This window comes from Drosophila melanogaster, chromosome 2R, assembly GCF_000001215.4.
Source record: "Drosophila melanogaster chromosome 2R".
NCBI classification, from domain to species: Eukaryota; Metazoa; Arthropoda; class Insecta; order Diptera; family Drosophilidae; genus Drosophila; species Drosophila melanogaster.
The window spans coordinates 8,614,620-8,637,361 of NT_033778.4; the positions used below are offsets into that span (position 1 = coordinate 8,614,620).

At 46.4% G+C, this 22,742-nt stretch overlaps 5 protein-coding genes across 13 annotated transcripts; 3 read left to right on the plus strand and 2 right to left on the minus strand.

The window, feature by feature from the left end:
* Positions 1-102: 102 nt before the first annotated feature.
* Cirl (Calcium-independent receptor for alpha-latrotoxin) lies at positions 103-10,584 on the plus strand. 8 transcript variants are annotated; one of them, NM_136553.5, is made up of 13 exons: positions 103-644; positions 788-857; positions 1,284-1,459; positions 1,708-1,897; positions 2,081-3,552; positions 3,615-3,842; positions 3,900-4,110; positions 4,169-4,409; positions 5,891-6,056; positions 6,112-6,341; positions 6,411-6,508; positions 6,574-8,358; positions 8,423-10,584. In NM_136553.5, coding segments are annotated over exons 3-13 (5,088 nt in total). In that variant the 5' UTR covers positions 103-644; positions 788-857; positions 1,284-1,458; the 3' UTR covers positions 8,889-10,584. The 8 variants fall into 8 exon arrangements, with proteins under 8 accessions (NP_610397.4, NP_001260807.1, NP_001246205.1 ...); NM_001273878.1 differs by having other exon boundaries at positions 103-626; positions 1,284-1,537; NM_001259276.2 differs by having other exon boundaries at positions 103-630; positions 1,284-1,897.
* Positions 10,585-10,831: 247 nt separating this feature from the next.
* Positions 10,832-11,561, plus strand: Vps25 (Vacuolar protein sorting 25). Its single transcript, NM_136554.3, has 2 exons — positions 10,832-10,956; positions 11,009-11,561. Exons 1-2 carry the CDS (start codon positions 10,907-10,909, stop codon positions 11,481-11,483), a joined length of 525 nt encoding a protein of 174 aa, NP_610398.1. The 5' UTR covers positions 10,832-10,906; the 3' UTR covers positions 11,484-11,561.
* On the minus strand, positions 11,562-12,992 carry beta3GalTII (beta-1,3-Galactosyltransferase II). Its single transcript, NM_136555.3, has one exon. The coding sequence runs from the start codon at positions 12,963-12,965 to the stop codon at positions 11,817-11,819; it is 1,149 nt and encodes a 382-aa protein (NP_610399.1). The 5' UTR covers positions 12,966-12,992; the 3' UTR covers positions 11,562-11,816.
* Positions 12,993-13,280: 288 nt separating this feature from the next.
* Positions 13,281-15,567, plus strand: Gle1 (Gle1 RNA export mediator). The gene has a single exon (NM_136556.3). It carries the CDS (start codon positions 13,423-13,425, stop codon positions 15,454-15,456), a length of 2,034 nt encoding a protein of 677 aa, NP_610400.1. The 5' UTR covers positions 13,281-13,422; the 3' UTR covers positions 15,457-15,567.
* A 20-nt stretch (positions 15,568-15,587) lies between these two features.
* CG8635 (uncharacterized protein) lies at positions 15,588-17,343 on the minus strand. 2 transcript variants are annotated; one of them, NM_136557.3, is made up of 3 exons: positions 17,014-17,343; positions 16,453-16,887; positions 15,588-16,394 (listed from the first exon to the last, which is right to left on the minus strand). In NM_136557.3, exons 1-3 carry the CDS (start codon positions 17,083-17,085, stop codon positions 15,687-15,689), a joined length of 1,215 nt encoding a protein of 404 aa, NP_610401.1. In that variant the 5' UTR covers positions 17,086-17,343; the 3' UTR covers positions 15,588-15,686. The 2 variants fall into 2 exon arrangements, with proteins under 2 accessions (NP_610401.1, NP_001286202.1); NM_001299273.1 differs by having other exon boundaries at positions 17,014-17,218.
* Positions 17,344-22,742: the final 5,399 nt, after the last annotated feature.

Sequence of the window (22,742 nt, forward strand, 5' to 3'; positions counted from 1 at the left end):
CAGCAGCAAGTTGGCAGTCCGATAGTTGCGTTTTTAGGCTGGCAACACCCTCCAGCTTCAACCAGACATTCAAGTATACAGAATTTTTCTAAAAGAAAGTTGATTGTGAATCGAGCTCTCAAGCGAATAGGATCGTCTGCGTTGTATGGAGTTTAATCCGAAATATAAGTGTAATAATTGCCCAAAGTGAAGTAAAACCTAGTGCTAACCAAGGAGCAAAGCATCCGTGAATAAAAAAAAACAAAAAAGCAACTTAAAGCCAGTCTTTTTCGTGGCTTTGGCATCATCAATAACTAAGCCAACAAATCGCTCTGAAAATCGCCAACTGGCGACAGAAATCAACGGGAAAACTTCATTCCGAGTTTAAAAATGTTTTATTCTCGCGGAATTCAAGAAACGTCCACAGTTTTCAACGTGAAAAAAATGCCCGGAGTTGGAACAAAGAAAGACACCCAAACTGGGGCTCCGCGGGGCAGAAAAAACTCGAAGCGCAGCTGCAGCAACTTTTCTCTACATTTACATCCACATGCATATATGTTCGTGAATAGTGTGCATCGGGTGTACAAAGAAAACGGGTCTTTGTTCTGTCCACGAATCGATGGCCATGCAACAACTACAACCACAGTGTGGGTGTACACAGAAGGGTGTGTATTCTTAGCTCCCTACCCTACCCCCTCCCCTGCCCCATGCCATCTTCTTATCTTCTATTTGTCTTTTGCCTGCTTGTTCGTGTTTGCCCAAGGAGTCAATATGTAAACAATTATCTAATGGATTCTCTACCTTTCAGATACATAAGTTGAATGGTACTTTTGAGTCCAACTTTCATGAATATGACTCCAAACGGAAATACATAAGAGGTATGTACATATGTACATAGGTGTGCTTGGCCTGGATATCATCATACATAAATATAAGACCATTTTAATTATTAAAGATATATAAATGCAATTTATAATTCTTACAATTAATTATGTTTTCTTGATATTTGCATTGCTTATATAGTGTTTTAATAGGAGTTATACAAAGAGGTTCTGAATATTAAAATAACTTAAATTTATTAGAATCTACACTTTTGATATTTACTGTAACCAGGTCATTAGATTGACTCAACATTGATGTGATATTGCACAAGTAAATTAAATGGAACCAATATCAATAAAAGAAAAGGATAGTTCTCCTTTTCCTTTCTAACGAAATACAACATGTCTTAAGTTATTAGTTATGTGCCTTAAAATAATAATAATAATAATACCAAACATTATAAATGTTATCTTCCCTTTCAGTTTGAATACTTCAAACCGAGTGAAACACTGCCGAATGAGCATTGCCGATAAGAACCAATGATGGACGATCGATGATTCGTGATCTGGGCCGGCAGGATTTGGTATTTATGACTACTATTGCACTTGCTACCAAGCTAACGACCCACATACTCCACCATCAACCTCAGCATTACTAAGTATATCCCAGGCAGTGTAAAAGCGTATCATGCTACCAACCATATTGTCAATATCCTATGAGCATATATCGTTAGATCGTAAGTGTCTTTGCAGGCCCACCAACAATCCAATCCAAACCAAACCAAACTACAACAATCATCGCCGCTAACCAAAAAATTTCTTTTTATATGCCATATATATATACCATGTCCATATAAACCCATACCCTGCCCAGCACCCTGTGACTTATGAAGCCTTCGCCTTTCAGTGTCCAAGTACCAAACCGCCTACGCCTGCGAAGGTAAGAAACTGACCATCGAGTGCGATCCCGGCGATGTGATCAACCTCATTCGGGCCAACTATGGCCGCTTCTCGATTACCATCTGCAATGACCACGGGAATGTGGAGTGGAGTGTTAACTGCATGTTTCCCAAGTCACTCAGCGTACTGAACTCAAGGTAATACATCTTTTAAAGTTTATTGGATCTTCAAATCATTAAACATGTCATTTGGAAATTTCATACTCTGGTTGCGAATATCAATAAACTATTTCAACACAAGTCAATCAATCAAGCATCTTAAATATGTGAAAATTACCCAACTCTGTTTACTGATGAACGCGTATTTTTCCCATTTTCCAGATGTGCCCACAAGCAGAGCTGCGGCGTGTTGGCAGCCACGAGCATGTTCGGGGATCCCTGTCCCGGTACCCACAAGTATCTGGAGGCACACTACCAGTGCATAAGTGCAGCCCAAACTTCGACGACGACCAACAGGCCCAGTCCGCCGCCATGGGTGCTGAGCAATGGTCCGCCGATCTTTGGCAACGGCAGTGGACTGATCCATCCGCCCGGGGTTGGAGCGGGTGCGCCGCCCCCGCCGAGACTTCCCACACTTCCCGGAGTGGTGGGAATCAGTGGGAATCCCGGCCTGTTCAACGTACCACCGCAACACACCGCCGTCACGCACTCCACGCCCTCGAGCAGCACGACAGCCGTGGGCGGTGGACGTTTGAAGGGTGGGGCCACCTCCACGACGACCACCAAGCATCCGGCTGGCCGCCATGATGGTCTGCCACCGCCGCCGCAACTGCACCACCACCACAACCACCACGGTGAAGACACTGCCTCACCCACCAAGCCGAGCAGCAAGCTGCCGGCTGGCGGTAATGCCACTTCACCATCCAACACGAGGATACTCACGGGCGTCGGAGGTTCCGGAACTGATGACGGAACCCTACTGACCACAAAGAGCTCACCCAACCGCCCACCGGGCACTGCGGCCAGTGGATCCGTTGTCCCCGGGAACGGCAGCGTGGTGCGCACCATCAACAATATTAATTTGAACGCAGCCGGGATGTCCGGAGGCGATGATGAGTCCAAGTTGTTTTGCGGCCCCACTCATGCCCGCAATTTGTACTGGAACATGACTCGAGTGGGTGATGTGAATGTTCAGCCCTGTCCTGGCGGAGCAGCCGGCATCGCCAAGTGGCGTTGCGTTCTAATGAAGAGGATACCCGACTCCGGCTACGATGAGTACGATGATGACATCAGTTCGACAACTCCGGCACCCAGCGGTGGCGACTGTCTGCACAACAGCAGCAGCTGCGAGCCGCCGGTGAGCATGGCCCACAAGGTAAACCAGCGTCTGCGCAACTTTGAGCCCACCTGGCATCCCGCGACACCTGATCTGACGCAATGCCGCAGCCTTTGGCTCAACAATCTGGAAATGCGAGTAAACCAGCGGGACTCCTCCTTGATCTCCATCGCCAACGATATGTCCGAAGTGACCAGTAGCAAAACGCTCTACGGCGGCGACATGTTGGTCACCACGAAGATTATCCAAACAGTGTCCGAGAAGATGATGCACGACAAGGAGACCTTCCCGGATCAGCGACAGCGCGAGGCTATGATCATGGAGTTGTTGCATTGTGTGGTCAAAACCGGCTCCAACCTGCTGGACGAATCGCAGCTGTCCTCGTGGTTGGATCTCAATCCGGAGGACCAAATGCGTGTAGCCACATCCTTGCTAACTGGCCTGGAATACAATGCCTTTCTGCTGGCGGATACGATCATCAGGGAGCGCAGCGTGGTGCAAAAAGTCAAAAATATATGTGAGTTCTAAATGTTTGCATTGTTTGCATTTCAAAATACTTATAACTGTATATCACCATAGTGCTCTCCGTTCGAGTTCTGGAAACCAAGACTATCCAGTCCAGCGTGGTCTTCCCAGATTCGGATCAGTGGCCCTTGAGTTCGGATCGTATTGAGCTGCCACGAGCTGCTCTAATAGATAATAGTGAAGGCGGTCTGGTGCGAATTGTATTCGCCGCCTTCGATCGCCTGGAATCCATTCTAAAGCCCAGCTATGATCACTTCGATCTCAAGAGCTCCCGCAGTTACGGTAAGTCCACAGAGAACTGAAAAACGTTAGAATAGTATAATCTAAATGTTTTCTTAGTTCGCAATACAGCCATCCTGAGCAACGACAGCGATGTCAACGCGGGGGAGATCCAACAGCGCCTACGCATCCTGAACAGCAAGGTGATCTCGGCCAGCTTGGGCAAGGGGCGTCACATACAACTCTCCCAGCCCATAACCCTGACACTGAAACATCTGAAGACCGAGAATGTAACGAATCCCACCTGCGTGTTCTGGAACTATATTGACCAGTAAGACTCATATGCTCATATGCCTAATAATTTATACGAATTAATGTTTTTGTTTTAGTGCGTGGTCTGCCAACGGATGCAGTCTGGAGTCCACTAACCGCACGCACAGCGTCTGCAGTTGCAACCACCTGACAAACTTTGCCATACTAATGGACGTTGTGGATGAGCACCAGCATTCGTTGTTCACCATGTTCGATGGAAACATGCGCATATTCATCTACATAAGCATCGGCATCTGCGTGGTCTTCATAGTTATCGCCCTGCTAACGCTGAAGCTGTTCAATGGGGTCTTTGTGAAGGTAAGAAACGGCTCCAATCCCTTGCCGCATCAGCGGTCGGGCAGCAGACGCCAGCAAAACAATATTCGCGACCAGACCCACGAGTCCTTGACCCTGACCACGCCAACCAGTCAGTCCAATGTGCCGCCGCCCAGTCATGGGAACACGAACTTTATCCAACACAATTCCATCCGCAACTCACACCGCAACAATCTGAACTACAATGTCCAACAGCAGCAGCAGCAACAGCAACAACAAGTTGTTGCGGCAGCTGCTGCTGCTGTTGTGCTGTCCAATCAGCCGCAGCGAAATATGCAACATGCCATGAACAACTTGAATCTGAATCTGCATCAGCACGGTCAGCAGACGGCTGCTGCTGCAGCTGCTGCTGCCTCAATAGCCGCTGCACTGCAGCAACATGCAGTTCAGGCCAGCAACGCCAGCAATAACCTCAACATCAGCCACAACTATCTGCAGCAGCAGCATGTCCAGCAGCAGCAGCAGCAGCAGCGTGGCCAGCAGCCGCAGCCACATCCGCACCGCAATCACAACCTTAATGTGGACGGCAATGGATTGGATAACACGAACAACATCATTATGCAGGCCAACATGGACGACTTACAATATAAGTGGTGGTGGTGGTGAAAAAACAGATAAACACAATTTTAGGCTAGGCTAGGCTTTCTAGACATATGTATTTATGACCGAGAGACACATGTGATATAATGCTTAAGTAACTTAAATTGTTAATGAACCTCTCTCTGGCAGGATTCAAAGATAAGACTCAAAAGCTGTGCTGGGCAGCGATGATCACTGTTGCGTCCCAGTAACAGCTTGCACGCGAAGACTCCCATTTATATTTATGTATCGTAGTAATTTGTCATAGCTTAAGATTAGCACACAAAACCAATAATGAAATATCTTCATATGATAGACTCATTTTTCTTTTTGTTACAAATCATCACTCTGGCATGTTTTACTTAATCGTTTAATCATTTTTGAAATACCATAACCCCTTTTATGTGCATTGATTGTTTAACAAATTTAACATAGACATCGTACAACTAAATACCTAGAACACTTCTGACTTTCTTTTGTATTTCATTAATTAATAAAATATACAAATGTTGCTAATTTTGTCCTGTAAATATTGCATTTTGTGTTTGTTCATTTAGTTTGTATGTATATTACCTATGTGTTGTGCTTGTTTCGTGTTCTGTTCATTGTTTTATTCGTATTCGTATTACTCTTAGTCTTTGGATTTTCACCACCACCCACCAAAATTATTGTAAATCAAGTTCTAAATTAAGTTTGACTATCAAATCTGACACCTATTCTTCAAAACGTTTAAGATTATCAATTTCCTTAAAATGTCTAAAAGCTCCCTGATGATCGAATCTTTAGGGTCCTTCTGCTGGTGCTGCTTAAAGAAAAAATTTGCACTGACTTCTCGAACTTATATTAACTTTTCACTCTGTCTTCTCTTTAACTGTCCACTCCAGTCCGCGCGCACCTCGATCTATACCAGCATTTACCTTTGCCTCCTGGCCATCGAGCTGCTCTTTCTCCTGGGCATTGAACAGACCGAAACAAGCATTTTCTGCGGCTTCATTACTATTTTCCTACACTGTGCCATCCTATCGGGCACCGCCTGGTTCTGTTACGAAGGTAAGAAGGCCGAATTTCATCTACACTTTGCAGCCCTAACCCTTTGCCTCTGCAGCCTTCCATTCGTACTCAACGCTCACCTCGGACGAGCTCCTGCTGGAGGTGGACCAGACGCCCAAGGTGAACTGCTACTACCTCTTGTCCTACGGACTGTCGCTGAGCGTGGTGGCCATCTCGCTGGTCATCGATCCCAGCACCTATACCCAAAACGATTATTGCGTGCTGATGGAGGCGAATGCCTTGTTTTATGCCACCTTTGTAATACCAGTGCTTGTCTTCTTTGTGGTAAGTTACATAATATGAGATGAAGCTTCAAAAGCGCAGTTACCATTTTAAATTAATTCACTTTTACAGGCTGCCATTGGTTACACATTCCTCTCCTGGATTATAATGTGCCGCAAAAGTCGCACGGGTCTAAAGACCAAGGAACATACTCGCCTCGCTAGCGTGCGGTAAGATATTGAAAATCCATATACACTTTAAAGATCCTTCGATGCCCATGTACCTCAAATCCTAGGTTCGACATACGCTGCTCCTTTGTGTTCCTCTTGCTGCTCAGCGCTGTTTGGTGCTCGGCCTACTTCTATTTGCGAGGAGCCAAAATGGACGATGACACGGCTGATGTGTATGGATACTGCTTCATCTGCTTCAACACATTGCTGGGGCTCTATATCTTCGTGTTCCATTGCATTCAAAACGAAAAGATCCGGCGGGAGTATCGGAAGTATGTGAGACAGCACGCTTGGCTGCCCAAGTGCTTGCGCTGCTCGAAAACATCAATTTCCTCGGGCATTGTTACCGGCAATGGACCCACAGCCGGAACCCTTTGCAGCGTCTCCACGTCCAAGAAGCCCAAGCTGCCGTTAGGAGTGAGCGAAGAGGCGCATGACGATCCCCAGCAGCAACAGCAGACACCAGTGCCCATCACAGAGGATGCCATTATGGGAGCCACCTCTGATTGTGAACTGAACGAGGCCCAGCAAAGAAGAACCCTAAAAAGTGGCCTAATGACGGGCACACTACAGGCTCCACCGCAGACCCTTGGTGGCCATGTTGTGCTCGAAAGAGGTAGCACTCTCCGCTCCACTGGTCATGCCTCACCCACCAGCTCTGCCGGGTCCACACACCTGATTTTTGCGCACAAGCAACAACAACAACAGCAGCAACAGGGACCTTTGGGCGAGTCTTACTACCATCAGCCGGACTACTACAGCTGGAAGCAACCATCAACTGGAACAGGAGGATTGAAAACACCGCGGGAGTACTACAATAATGCGGGTGCTGCTGCATCATCGCCGCAACAGGCGCACGAGGTATTCTACTGGACTCAAAAGCCGAACAGCGGCCACAATGGCAAAAAGAAGAGGGGCGCCGGAGGAGTTCCCGCCTCGCCTAGTGGATCTCTGCACAGTCGCACGGCCGCCGCCTCCCAGGTGCTTTTCTATCCATCGTACAAGAAGACCAAGCCTGGCCAGCCAACAGGCTATCCGCAATACGCGGAGGCGTTGGACCCACCACTAGCCACTGGCAATGCGGCTGCCTACTACCAGCAGCAGCAACAGTTGCGTCGCCAGCAGCTACATCAGCAGCAGCAACAGCAGCAGCAGCAGCAACTCTCCTCGGACGAGGAGCAGGCCGAGCAACATGCTCACCTGTTGCACCTGCAACGACGAGCTGGTAGCCAGCAGCAGCTCCCTGCTCCACCGCCACACATGGCGCAGTACCAGCAGGAGTTTATGCAGCGCCAGTATAGAAATAAGCATTCCAACTGTGATCTGGGCATGGGCGATGCCTACTACAACCAAGGCAGCGTCGGCGGCGCGGATGGTGGGCCGGTCTACGAGGAGATCCTCAGCAACCGCAACTCGGATGTGCAGCATTACGAGGTGGGTGACTTCGATGTGGACGAGGTGTACAACAATAGCGTTGGCACTGGCGTCTTCAACAACATGAGAGCGGCGGTGGCCGCCGGCGGTAGTCGGTACGGCGGCGGAAGCCTGAGTGGCGGCAGTGTCTCGTCCAGGAGCCAACAGCAGCAGCTCAAGAAGCAGCAGCAACAACAGTCGCTGGCTCAGCAAAGATCGGCTCGACGCTGCACGGCGGATGACGATGACGACGAAGACGAGGAGGAGGATGAGGAGGCAACGGCCGCGGAGCAATTGCACGACAGCGTCTGTGATGAGGATGAGGAGGAGGACGAGAGCGACTTGGAGGATGATGCTCATGGATTGCCACCGCAGAGCGATGAGCGGATGCGTCGTCTGATGGCGATGCAGGACGAGGATTTTAAGCGGCGGTTTCAGTAAGTACTTCTAATGTTTGACTATATCAACGTTACGAAAAAATTACATTTATCCCCTTTACAGACGTCAGCTGCGCAAACATGGAGCGCCTCTTGACTACGGGGCTTTGCCACCAGGAGCAGGACCGCAACCCGAGCACAACGGTGCGGTTTTTGGGGTTAGCGGCGGCGTTGGTGAGGGCTCCCTGCGTGGCGCATTCCGGCAGCAGCAGCAGCAAGCACTGAATGCCAAGTCGCCAGGCGGCCGTTTGGCGGTAAATGAGCTATTCGGTCACGGCAACTCGGGACCACCGCTGCCGCCGGCGAATCAGACGCCCGCGCAGAAGCGCCAGCAGCTACAGAAACTGTCACCACAGTCCACCACATCATCGTCGTCGCATACATCACACAGCAATCCCAATCCGCATCCCCACCAGCTAACCCATCCGCATCCCCATCAGCATCCTCCGCACCATCAGCAGCGCCACCTGTCGGCCATGCTCGATGAGAACAACACGGTGCGATGTTATCTGGAACCACTGGCTAAGTGATCAGTTAACGCAACTCCCCCGGAACAGTCTTAGGCAAAAATTGTAGCTTAGGATCTCTAGCTATACCTAGTATTAGTCGTTAGTCGAAATATGGAGCATTGTGTGAAACAACATGCTGTCATGCTATACGTGCAGTGATTCGAAAATCCCAAAACTTTATAAATGTATATGAAATAACTAAAACCTAGACCATAGGGCACATCCATACCCCTGCGGTGCCGTGCAAGCTTAACCAAAACTCGAGCGATGGGGGGTTGGAATTGGAATTGGAATCGGGCCCTTCGACTTGCATGCATTTTATACCAACTTGGAAATCGATATTAAATATAAATGTATGTACCATATATGTATGATGTATTGTAATACATGTCACCACATGCCATTTTTAAATACTTAAAAACTAATTTAAACAACCAGAAAATCAAGTATATATATATGGATGTAGGTATATGTATAAGATCTAGGAACTGTATGTACATGATATATAGAATTCAGGCGAATTATGTTTTATGTATTTTGTAAGAAATCAATTGTTTTTGATTTACGCTGATTATGCTCGTAAGATATATATATATATACACACAGGCTTAAGATTTGTTTTGTGTTTCATAAACCAAAAAGATATCCTACGTTTTGAAAGATTGTCATTTCTTGCTATCCAGCTGCCGTTTTCCACCTATACAACTAAAATTCCTTCCAACTGCGAATCAAGAGGAATATAAGAAGTAAAGGGAAATAATACATTGCCATTTTGTTGCTGCATTTCAGCTACGTTGTAAGCAAACCAGAGCGAAGCATTTGAAGTGTACATTTTCATCAATCTAGATGCTTTAAGCACACACATAGGGGCATTTACTTTATATTTTTGAGATACAGAGAGAGAGAGAGCTCGCGAAATGCTTTATTATTTTACAAAACCGATACAGCATACGGAAATGAAATACCTATATAGCAAAGAAAGATTTCAACCAAACCTCACTTGTTAACTAGGAACTAACTGAAAACTCTTTAAACACTAGCCAGCTGAAATCCAATCCTAACACTAAACTGTACTCTATTCCTACTCCCCGAATGGCATTCTCCCTAGAATTTCACGCATGTGTACAAAAACCAAATAAAATATAGTGCAAACAAGATGATTACCATATATGTCGTACATACCAAGCCAAGGAAGCTCCGTGGGGGCAGCAGGCCCAGCTCGATCCCATTTGATCTGATCCGATTCGATCCGATCCGATCAGCAAGTTAAACTTGAACGAAACATTAGCACACAATCGATAAAGTTAGTAACTAAGCACCCGCAGCATGCCACACATAAAGTGTCTAAATTGGTTCGGAAATCGCGTGTTTGAAAGAGGAATACAGAATAGCAGATATTGAATGTATAGTGTTGCGCCTCCTAGAACTTTACTTATAAATAATAAAGCAGATTTATCAGATACGAGTATATATGTGCGTGTATATTGACGATGCAAGCCATTGCAATCCCCCTCTTTTGTCGCCACATTCTCGCGAAATTGATTCTAGACCTAGGCATTGAATTGATAAATCAGAGATTTTGAATAAAGCAGAAACCGAAACTGAAAACCAGACGCCCAAATCAAAGTTCATAAAAAGCCCGATGAAAATGTTAATGTACACAATTTTTTCTATTTAAGACAAAATACAAGAAATGGATTGCATTTTACTGTAAATGACAAATAAGTGTTTTCTTGGGATATTGGGTTCAAAATTTAAAACGGGTGTTTAATTTAAATAGTTTGCTTTCAAAAATGGCTTTAAATTCCTCGTAAGCTAAGTGCTATGCAAAAGAAAGTTAAGGAAACTCGTAACTTTTTTTATTAATGCGAATATTAAATATAAGGATACAATAATAAAACTAAAAAGTAACGAATTTTTTTACTTTTGAATGGTTTTTGAATAGCAAGGTATTTTGCTATTTAGCGCATATGGTCACTCTAGGCCATTAGTAATAACTTACATTGGAAAAACAAATGTTTAGATCGTAGTTAATCAGCATGGCGGAGTTCCAGTGGCCCTGGGAGTACACCTTCCCACCCTTCTTTACGTGAGTTCCGACCAGGAGATGCTCCATCACTCGACTAACACCCGGGTTTCAGACTACAGCCCCACGAAGAAACCAGACAGCAGCAGCTGAAGGTCTGGACAGATCTCTTTCTCAAATACCTCAGGCACACGAATAGGTTTACTCTCAGCATTGGGGACCAGAACTCGCCGCTGTTCCACAACGAAGCGCTGAAGCGCCGCCTCTCGCCGGAACTCGTCCTGGCCATTCTGGGCGAGCTGGAGCGGAGCGGGCATGCGAATCCGCTGGACAAGCGACGCCAGGAGTGGCAGGTGTACTGGTTCACCCTCGAGGAGTACGGCAACATGGTGTACGACTGGGTGCAGGAAACGGGCCAGACGAACACCATCTGCACGCTGTACGAAATAGCCTCCGGCGAGAACACCTCTCACCTGGACTTTTACGGCGTGGACGAGGCGGTGCTGCTCAGTGCCCTCCGGTTGCTGGAGGAAAAGGGCAGGTGTGAGCTGATCGAGATGGACGGCAGCCACGGCGTTAAGTTCTTCTAAGTGTCCATTCTAATTGTTTACCTTGTCTTGTGGCGCATCCCGAATTATGTCATAATGGAGTAAAGTATTGTAAAATGTACATCTTTAATACTTTTTTATTACCTGCCATTGCAGTCTCGACATTTCAAACTACTTCTACGCATGCAAACGTGCCCCACTAGCCGCAAAGCGAGTGTTGGTTTTTGGCCATCGCAGTGGAGGATGCTGCTCGGCTGCAAATACAAAGCATAGCGAGGAGCTCTGCACAGCCGGCTGAGTCGTGGTAGCTAGTCGTGAAGGAAAGGAAAATCCTATAGAATGGCCAGTTGAGCGCTGGTTAGCCTGTCCACACGACTACGCTACTAAGCTGTCGCAACATTTGTCCGCTGTTCTCGTCCAATCGTAATAGTAATCGGACAATATACTCGAACCAATGCCACTGCAGAGTTCACCGTCATGAATGTCCCTCATCATCTGCCCATTGCGTTTGTGCAGCACCATGTGATAGGACCGACACTTGCGCGGTGCGTAGGAGGTGTCGAATCTGGGATCGTGCCACCGATAGACGTGGCGCAGTGGGGCGAGCCAGGTGCCAACGGAGACATCCTCGGACCCATAGTGCGATAGCAGTTGGGAGTTATTGACAATGTAGTCACACAGACTTCGGGACAGAACGTATCCCCCGCCCAGTGCATACGGCAGGTAGTTTTTGCTAAGGTAGTAACTAGACTCCTTCCACTGGCCCTTCGTTTTAATTGTGGATCGGCCGTTAAAGTAGCCCCAGTAAAGCTGAGGCAACACATGGTCCCTATACTCCGACCTCTTGCGCAGCAACTTGCGATCGTAGGAAACCAGCGTATTAACTAGACTGTCCAGCTTAACATAGGTATCGTCGTCCACTTTCAGCATATACGAGAACTCGTAGTGGCGTCTCAGGATATACAGGGACTGCATGAGCTTCGCGGTAAGATTCTTGTATGTGTCATGGTGGCGGTTCAACAGCAAGAGATCGTTGTTTTGATTCTGCTCCTTCTCCAGCTCCGCCAGCGCGGAACTGCTTAAATCTAGTGTGCCAATGGAAAATACGTGCTTCACGGTGATCAGCCTTTTGGTCCTTGGAGGACCTTCCGTCAGCAGGCTTTGCTGCCAATTCGTGTACTGCCTTAGCCGGCTCGCCTGCTCCGCCACCAGCTCCACCTGCAAGTGGCCCTGGGCGTTGAATGTCGGAAGATAAATCAGTTCCTCGGGCAGGTAGGGCTGTGCGATGGATTGGCCGGCATTTGCCAACCAGGTCCTCCGCATCGCGTTCCTCTCATCGGCATTGTGCGGTGCGCTTAGCACCAACACCATGAGGAAGAGGTTCGGGTGCGGCTCCAGGTGGGGGATTCTGCTGCGGTGCGCCGGACATTGGTCTACGGAGCTGAGTATCTTTGTGAGAAAACTACCGAAGAAGAAGGCAGTTATGGCTGTGAAGAAAGTCACTAAATTATTTAATCGCCTCATTTATGTGTTGTTTTGACTAGAGAGACCGTGAAACATTCGCGAAAATATACCATGTTTACTGGGGTATCGCAAATTTGTTCATTGAATCTCTTGCTTGCATTGAATGAATAATCGTTAATTTTGGTTTTATCATAAAGTGGAAAGCAAATTATATAGACTGTATACTTATGTATACTGTCTTAAAAGTAAGTTAAATAAAGTTTGCACTAATAATATATTTTAAAAATTCGAGTTCGGAATCGCTGGACCAAAGCATTTCAATTCGTAAGTAAGACCGTATCCCCTTAACAATAACGGAATCCTGATTGCCGCCCAATGCGAGTAATATTAAATTGAGTTGGCAGTCTTATGCTATATTTTTGTTGATTAAAAAGTGTAAAAACATATTCGAAATTAAAAGTAGTAATCGTATTAAGACACTGGGTTGTGATTGGCGCTATTCGAGACCTTTTAGAGCATGGACGACATGATGCGGGCGATGGACTGTCTAAATATGGCAGCGACGTTGCGCAACGCGGCTCTGGCGTCCGCAACGTGCACGGGCAGGACTTTGGGCGAGGATCGGGAACCTATATGGGTGGAGGGCAGTCGGAAGACACCTGAGCCACCATTACCCGAAGAAAGCCCAGCTCCAGAGCCCAATAACGAGATTCCCCTGCTGCCCAAAATAGATTTTGAGCCTAATATATCTTGCTTTCCCGACCTACAGGCTATCAACGCTAGCATTGTTAGGCGGGAACTGGAGGAGGAGGGTAAGAGGTGTGTCCGCCAGCAGCTAAAGGCGATAAGGGACAAACAGGACGCCATGCGCCTGTCGCGAGAGACGCAGCAAAGGAAGGAGGAACGCCAGCGCGACCAGTTGCAACAAAAGGCGCTGCGGGAACGCAATGAAAGTCTCCTTATCCAGAAAGCTGACCAGATGACTGCGGCACAACTAGAGGCCCAGCAGCGCGAGCAATTGGCACTGCGCCAACAGATTGACCAGAAGCTGCACAAGTTGGCCCTGGAGGGCGTGTCCCGCTGCCAAAGGAGATTCAACCAGAAGTACGAGGGCATCGCCAAAATTCTGCTTTCTCTGAATCCAGAAACGGTCAAGGTGTGCGCCGCGCAAAACACACAGCTCAAAGAGTTGGGCCAGAAATTTGAACAGCTCGTGAGCTCCGTTAAGATGGGCAATTGCGAGATGCAGAGCCAGTTCCTCTGCTCCATAATCAAGGCGGAAGAGTTCTGCAAGAGCCTGGATGCTCTGGAGCTGGACATCATTAAGCAGCTGGCCGAGTTCTCCGAACAGATCCAGCAGCAGCTCAAAATGGAGGCCGCCAAGAAGCTGGAAGACGAGCGACAAAGGCAGCAGCAGCAGGAGGAAGAGCGACAAAAGCTGGAGGAGCAACAAAAGCTGGAGGAGCAGGAAAAGCTAAGGAAGGAAAAGGAGGAATCGGCGGCTAAGGAAAAACAACAAGAGGCCGAGACTGCCAAGGCCGATGCGGCCAATGTTCCCGCTCCGCTTGAGCCAAAATCCCAAGATGTGCCACCAGCGGCCACGGCGACATCTACTTCTGTTCACCCAGACCGTCTGAAGTTCTACAACGATATCCTAGCACTGTATCAGTCCAAAGTGGATGCCGTAAAGCCGCTGCAAACGGAGGAATCCCTTAAGCAGTATCGCACCGGTTGCCAGAGGGCAATAAACCTGCCCCTCAACGCCATTTCAGCAGTTAGTCCGCAGCATCTAGCCCAGAACTTTGACAAGCTGTACAGCTTCTTTGCCGGCCAGCCTACCAAGGTGATGAATGGCACCATAACTATTAACGACCATCCGCTGGCCCGAGACTATTGCATGCTACTTATGGCCAAGAAGTTTGTCAGTCAAACGGAGACTGCCATATGCAGCAATCCCCAGGCCGCCTTTCCCTTTGCCTCGGTGATAATAACTTTTTGGAAGCTGTTGCCGGATTTTGGTAAGGTTTTTCTCGCCTACATGTACAAAGAGTCACCCTTTCTGGTGCCTTACGTTATACCCCAGCAGCAGGGACAGACTCCGGAGCAGTATCTGAAGACCATAGGCTATCGGCTGACGGATAAAAACGAGCTGGAGAAACCGGACATTTACCTTAAGCGTCAAACGGGACTCGCTCGGCTCTACGCAGCTGTGATCATTAGTCAAGGGCGAAAGGCAGCTGGACCGGATGAATGCTTCGAGCTGAATGAGGGATGGCTCTGGCTAGCGCACATGGTGCATGTGAAACCATTGCCCGATATTAGTGCTACCTTGATCATGGAGATTCTCCAGACCCTCGGCTTCGAGTTGTGGCGCACCTACGGCAAGCAGTTCGTCAAGCTGCTGGTCTACATTCAGAATATCTACATGCCTCAGCTGGCAGCCTACGACGAAGGTGGTCCGAAGACACGGCTGGAAATGCTCCTGGCCAAGTTCCTGCGTGAGCGGCAGATTGCACAGGCTGTCGGAGTTTTGCCTCCAGGATTTTGGTAGGCATGCGATGATTTAGTTAGTTTTGTTAAGTGTGTGTATTTTTATAAACAAAAGTGATTATTGTAGTAATGGGACGTGTATTCATTCAGTAAATAGAGAAAACTTGCTTGTAAACGCATACGTTTCATTTCCAGAAATGCAACAATTAAGAGCCACAACTTTATTGATTGAAGGGTAGCTAAAAGGCAGAAATCAATTTCAAACTCATTTCAAACAAACTACGCGGAGGACTAGTCATCGTCCTCATCGTCCAGATCTAGGTCATCCAGTTCGCCGGCCAGATCAACAAAGAGATCCTTGTTGATGGGGGCAGCATCGTTGGCGGGTGCAGACGACGATGGGCCATCCTCGTCGGCCGCTGCGTCCTCGGCTGCGGCGGTTTTGGCTGCTTCGGTTGCCTGGTCCAGTAGTCGATTGGTGGAGGCAATGGTGCCCGAGCCGTCCACCTCCTTGGCGGCCAGCGACAGGGCAGCCAGATCCAGTTCCTTGAACTCGACGGCATTATCGTCGTCGTCCTCCCTGTTGTAGACGTCGAAAGCAGCGTCGCCCTCCTCCATGGGTCCGTCGTCGACCAGATCCGGATTGAAGCTGAACATTTCGCGACCAGAGATGCCGAACTGTTTGCCCTTGCTGAAGTCACTCTTCTTGCGCTCTTCCTCGGCAGCCAGCTTGGCCTTCTTCTCGGCAATCTTGCGCTTCTTCCAGGCGAGGAAGGACTCGAGGGTGACGCGTGTCTGGTTGGGACCGAGGGCAGCGCGCTCCTTCTCAATTAAATCGACCAGCGAGATTTCCGTGGGCTTTTCCTCCTTCTTCTTATCGCGCTTCAGCACATATCCAGCTGGCAAGGCGTGACGGTAGATGCACTTTCCGCCGTTGGGGCACTCCCAGAACCAGCCGTACTTTGATTTTTCCACAGCTTCCAGGAAGAATTTGCAAATCTGAAACACAGGGGAGGTTAGTTTTGAGTTTTAAGCAGTTTTTTAAACTTAGACCCACAATATCCGTGGTGGGACGTTGCTTTTCGCCGGAGCTCTTCTTCTCGACCACCTCCTTCAGCTTGGCATCGTCCCAGTTGGTCATCGGATCGTCCTCGTCGCGCATGTCCACATAAATGGACCGCTTTTCGACCTTGTTCTCCTGGGAAAGATCGTGGGAGAACTTGCACTTGTCGCCCTTGGTGCAGGTGCCCTGTTTGAAGAAGGCGCAGACCACCGACTTGGGATCGGTGCCCTTCTCCACCTTCTGAGTCTGTACCGGCTTGAAGATCAGCGCCATCTCGCGCTGTTCGGCCAGCTTCTTCTCCTTCTCCTCCTTGCGCTTGTCGCCATCCTGGCGAGGATGCTGTCCGCCGGACTGGACCTGCTTCTGCACCTGCTGGATGAACTTCTGCTGCTTGTTGCCCTTCTTGTTCTTCAGCCCGAAGGTTTTGTCCTGCCGATGGAATTACACTTGGTCAGTTCAATGTGGATCTTATTGAATTTCTCCCTGCCGGGTTTCCACATCACGGATTTACAAAGAGGGGGGCTCACCCATCGGCTTTCCGGTTACGAAGCCTACCTCAATGACTTTCTCCTTCTTTTTCTGCTCCGTCTTCTTGCTGGGACCTGGTGGCGCCTTTTTGGGTGGCATCTTCGGGCGGGATACGGGAATTTAATAACTTAAATGTAGAAATAAAGTTCAAACGAAGTTTTTTGCACAACCACGCTGGAACAAGAGGCCCTGTCAGTGTGACCAGAGTGCGGATGGCAGCATATCTCAGGAAGAACCGGTTATCATTAATTAATTTAACAATTGTGCTTTTAAAAATGTAGTAACTGAACAAATGATTTCTTGGCCAGCAACTTTTAATTAATAAGTGGAGTGTGCATGAATTGCACACTTTTAAACTGTGTGGTTTGAAAAAGAGCTAAGGTTTTCAGCGCACACTTAAACCACTCAATCGATGTTTACATGGGTTCAAAACTTGGCTATTTAACTTATTTCTAATATTTAATATCATACATTTTAAATCATCGTTTGAGTTACAACTTTTAAAAGACATATCGTTAAACATATATAGTAAGTGGCTGTTTCAGCAGCATAGCGACTATTTTACAGATTTTACACGAGCTCCATCTAATGGCGTCGACATTACTTAGAATACTAATGCCCTACAAGTTACCTATAATTTATATCCGATCTATAGAGCGATTCGAATAATTTTTGGTATTGGAATCTAGCTGCTTACTCCCATCTCATTAGCTGATATAACTGATATACAGGCGAAGGGAAAGACGGACATGGCCGGATCGACCTAGGTAAGGGTAAGGATCCTGGTCCAGAATATATATACTGTTCCTGTGACTTAGCATTGAAAAAATCTTGTATATATAGTATTCCCATTAAAATACCTTAAACCCTCTTCTAATATAAATCCCATCTTCCATTGCTCAAAATTGATACTTTTTTTTCTCACTGTACCATCTCGCTCACCAACACACATGCAGCAACGAGAAAGAGAGCAACGACGTGTCTCTTCGTGGGTGGCCCTTAATTCGACGTCATCTTCTTGGGTGGTCCATATTAGCCGGCCTGCTCTCTCCCCCCTTTTGATCTCAAGTGCGAGCGAGTGCGATGCATGTGGATAGGTTCCCCATTGATCATTTTCTCGTTTGATAGTGCGTGACGTCTCTGGGCAGCCGTCTCGCTCGCACTAATTTATGCCGCCCGAATGGTGGGGCGCCCATTTTTTGATCCTTCTTCTGCTGCTCACTCGCGCTCATTTATTCGAGCATAAAATTAGCAATTATTTGTTTTTCTTGCCGCCCTGTCGTCTTTGTCTTCTTTATTCCCAGCGCTCCTGGGCGATCGACGTGTGTGGCCCTCCACATCCCATTTGCGATCGGAGCGGATTGTGGGGCATTATTGGACCCTGTCTTTGTGCCGCGATTTAAACATACATATTCGGTTTTCTAGGAATCGGGCAATCCTAGTGCGCCAAACGTTCGGAAAGCTTGGCTTTATTATTATCGTTCCGAGGAAAGCGAAATTAGGTTTTTATTTCGGGTAGGGCCTGGGAATGCGGATGGAGGTTAAGGTTTGGAGACCAAGCACACACCCAGAAGAAAAAAACTTTTTTAACATTTTCAATTTTATTTTGCTTATTTTATCTTTGCTCGCAGCCATAACGTCGAGATCTTCCAGGGTGCTGTATCCGTGGTGAAGGGTTCGGGGGGCAGAGCTCCCACTATTAATACTACAATTTTGGAAAAGGTTTATTTTATTATTCTTGATTATTTCCATTGGTATTTAAAAACAATATTCTTTCTGGTACTCACACTAGCTAGATAGTCGAGAAACTTATAGCTCTTACTGTCGTTTTTTATTGATAAAAAAAATTCTTGAACTTTTTTTCGCCGACAGCAATGAGACTGCTCCAAAAATGGATATCCCTAATTCTTTTCGAAAAGTATGTATATATTGACTTTTTTCAGTTTCATTGATCGAATTCAGCCAAAGACTGACGTTTTACCCATTCACGATCTCATCTTCGGTCTTAGACAGCAAGGAATGGGCTGCGGTTAGTTAACTTAGGGGTAATCATCAGCCAAATGATAAAGGCTAGATCCTCTACTATCAGATACCTATTACTCAAATAATTTGTTTTCATACAATAAAGATAGTCTTTTATCCTGTATGTAAATCATTTATGATTTATATGATTAAAACCAATTTTCGTCCCGTTAATAAAAAAAAAAATTATTTATAAAATCTTTAAAAATATAACAGTTTATAACTATTACAGCACCAGGTCAACTTCTTCGATCCCATCTCGGATTTTTTCAAGCCGTTCTTCTCTGTAATTGGCCCAAAGAACGTAGAATTGCCCAGCGGCAGCAATAAAATTATGACAAGCAACGGCTGTAACATCAAATGTTGGCAACAATTATTGCGTTGTTGACAGCAAGATAGATAGCAATCATTTGCATCGCCATCGCTGGAAAAACCGAACCACCAACAGCAATTGTTTGCGGCTGTTGGGCGTGTAATTTACAGCGCCAAGATCAAAAAACAAGATGCATGTTGCAAGTTGCAGATTGCAGGCGCAACAAAAGGGGAGCAGCACACGAGCAACATGTTACTTTTGACAATATAACGCAACGGCGTGGCGACAACCAACTGGGAGCATCTCGGATCGGCCGTATATATATGTACATATCTGTATATATGCACATATGTATGTACATACATATGTATCCCCCAGACATCGGAGGCATTCGGATTTCACGGTGGTCCCGGCATCTTCATCCCAGGCTTAGTTTCTGCTGTCAATCTTTGGCAAAAGGCAAATGCGGCTACTGTTTGCCGCACACACAGGCACAGATACAGATACAGATACAGATACAAATACAGATACAGATGCAGTCCCATCGTATAATTGCATATAGCGCCAGTGGAAGTTCCGGTCGGTTGGCTTTTTTTTGCCCGTTGCACGCGCTTTCTTTTTTGTGCGGCGCCGCCGACAGACGGGGCTACACTGAGAGAAATAATTGCATTTTGTTAGTTTTAGGAATCTTACGAATTCGAAATTGTAATTCTAATTATCACTTAGATACTACAAGATCATCTATATATCTTTTGAGAATATCATATTTGCTTTCTGAAAAAAATGATTTTTAAATTTCTTCAAAATTTGTTTTACTTATTTAACTATTCTATATATATGATTTGCACAAACTTAAATATAATACACTTTCCGCATACCCTATGATATGACTCTGCTTAAAAATGTAATGGTACTCAATCAAAATGTAACCATTGGTTTTTCTTTTAAATATCAGCTATAGAAATGTCATATATCCTTAATTAAAACAATATTCCAATAATGTCTTGCTGTATGATATATTTTCCTAATGTAATAAATATAGACTTATTATTATGCAAATTTTCGCTGCGTGTTGCTGTGTATGTGTGATTGGTGAATGGCATGTTGCCACCCAAGTTGCCAGTTGGCTGGCCAAGACTTAATAGCCGCTTTCATTGGCCAAAAGCCTGATAAAAGACCGCACACGAAGCTCTTCTTCGGAGCCAAGGCAGTCGTGGCTGTGTGGTGGTTTCGTGGGTTTGATGGTTGCTGGCTTGGTGGTTTGGCGGTTGGCCTTTCGACGTCTCATCGGCAACATTGCGTTCGCCTTGATGTTTATCGGCAATATTTAGCTGCAACATGTTTTGCCAAGGCATCAAACGGTAGCTCTTCTTAATTACAACAACCAAAACAACAGCCAGCCAGCTGGCCATTAAGATAAATCGGAAACGGAAATCGCTAATGAAAAATTTCCATATTTATGGTAACGACAAAGAGCCGCTTCGCTGCAAAGGCAAACCGAAAACCAAAAGCAATAGCAAAAACAATAACAAAAGCAACAAAAACAGCAACGGCAACCACTAAACAACTAAATTTCGTTGTCGACTGATTGGGGGGATGTGGATGTGGCCACCAACGACGAACCAACCACTTGGGGGGTCCAGCCTCGCGTGATTTGTTCTCTTTTTTTTTTTTTTTCATTTTCATTTTATTTTTTTCTGGCCCGCCGTTTTGCTTTTGGGCCCCGTCTCGTGTCTTTATTGGTGGTACGGGCTGCAATTAATTCCAACGAAATTTAATTAGAATTAAAATGTATATTTCATTGACTGGGCGCGATAAGGCAGCGCAAATGTCAATCAAACAAATGGGTCCCGAGAATATTAGGCGATTCGAATGCTGGCGCGAAAGATTAATCATAACTCAGTCTTCGGGGTCTGTCATTTAAATCGATGATAACAAGGCAACCATATACAATTTGTTTTTTACAATGATATAAGATATGGGAAAAATAGTAGAGATCATGTGTTGTATAGCTACTTAATTAGCTATGTTTATTCTGAGAAGAGTACATTTATAAGTTATACATCATATTTCCCTTCAAATCGCTGTAAAGAACCACATGCCCCATTTTCGTATCCAACGCACCAGATACATTCACATAATTGTATCTGACAGGCGGGCAATACAATTGCTTTTCGTGCTCAAAATTAACTATCCGCCCCCCTCGAAAGTAGAAACGTGGAAACTGAAAACGAATTTATCGGCCCATAGAAAATTAGCTGTATTTTCCCAGTATTTCCCTGAGCCTTGTGTGTGTGCCCACGGGCTGTTTTGTGTGTTTTTGGGGTGGGGGCCACCAACGTTGGGGCCGCCATCAGCGATGCCATAATAAATGATTGATCGAATGGCCATAGCTATCCGAATGTGAGAGTGTGTGGCCATATGCCATATGGAATATGGAATATGGCATATAGAATATGGAATACGGGTATCGGTTGGCGGTGCGTTTGATTGATGCGCTTGCCGTGGCTCCGAGTGCCCCAGACGCTTCAGATACGCACTTGGCGGCTTTGTGTTGTTGCTCTTGGCATCTTTATGCTTCAACACAACTGTCAAAAGATTTGCCCAACAACAGCATTAACAGCCGAAGCGGCCAAAGATGCCAAAGAGGCCGAAGAGGACGTCAATGGGCTGTTTGCAACATGCTGTGATTTTTATCGCCGTCACACACGATGCGTGTGGTCCAGTCGCAGATCCCGATCCCAACGCCAGATCCCATGTCCAGTTCCAGTTTCTGATTCCGACTCTGCTGGCTGGTCCTCGTTCGTGTGTCATGCCTGTCACACATATTGCCCGTGCCCAATGGCCATAATTAATTGCTCTCTTAGGAAAAGCACTTGGCTGGGATGCAAATTTCAAATATAATGGAACAGCGGTTTCTGGTATCTTGCGTATGCAATCCTGATCCTCGGAAATGTGAACTAGATAAAATGGGGACGCCCCAATTATCCAAAAGATCGATCATCTGAAGTATCTTTTTAACCTCTTCTTTATACCTGCTAAACTTGGTTAAATTCAATAAAATAAGGCCAGTTTTCATTTGTGAATTACTTTAAAACGACTAATCCAGACTAAGCCAATATATTTTGTTTTTTGTCTGCGAATGTCTCCGAATATCCACGTTCTGAACGATTGCCCCGTTAATTGCCAATGTCAACAACAATAAAATACTTAAAAACGAACGAACAACCAAAACGATTTTGGAGGAGCAAAACAAGGTCACAGCAGTTAGTCGAGTCCATAAAACCAGATCCTATGCTATTTCCTGGGAAATCATTGCACTTGGAAGTCGTGCTAAGGTCAAACAAACAGCCAACACGTGCTATTTATAGGGAAAACGGTCGGTCAACTGCCTGCACGATGACATATGAGCCGCTGCTCA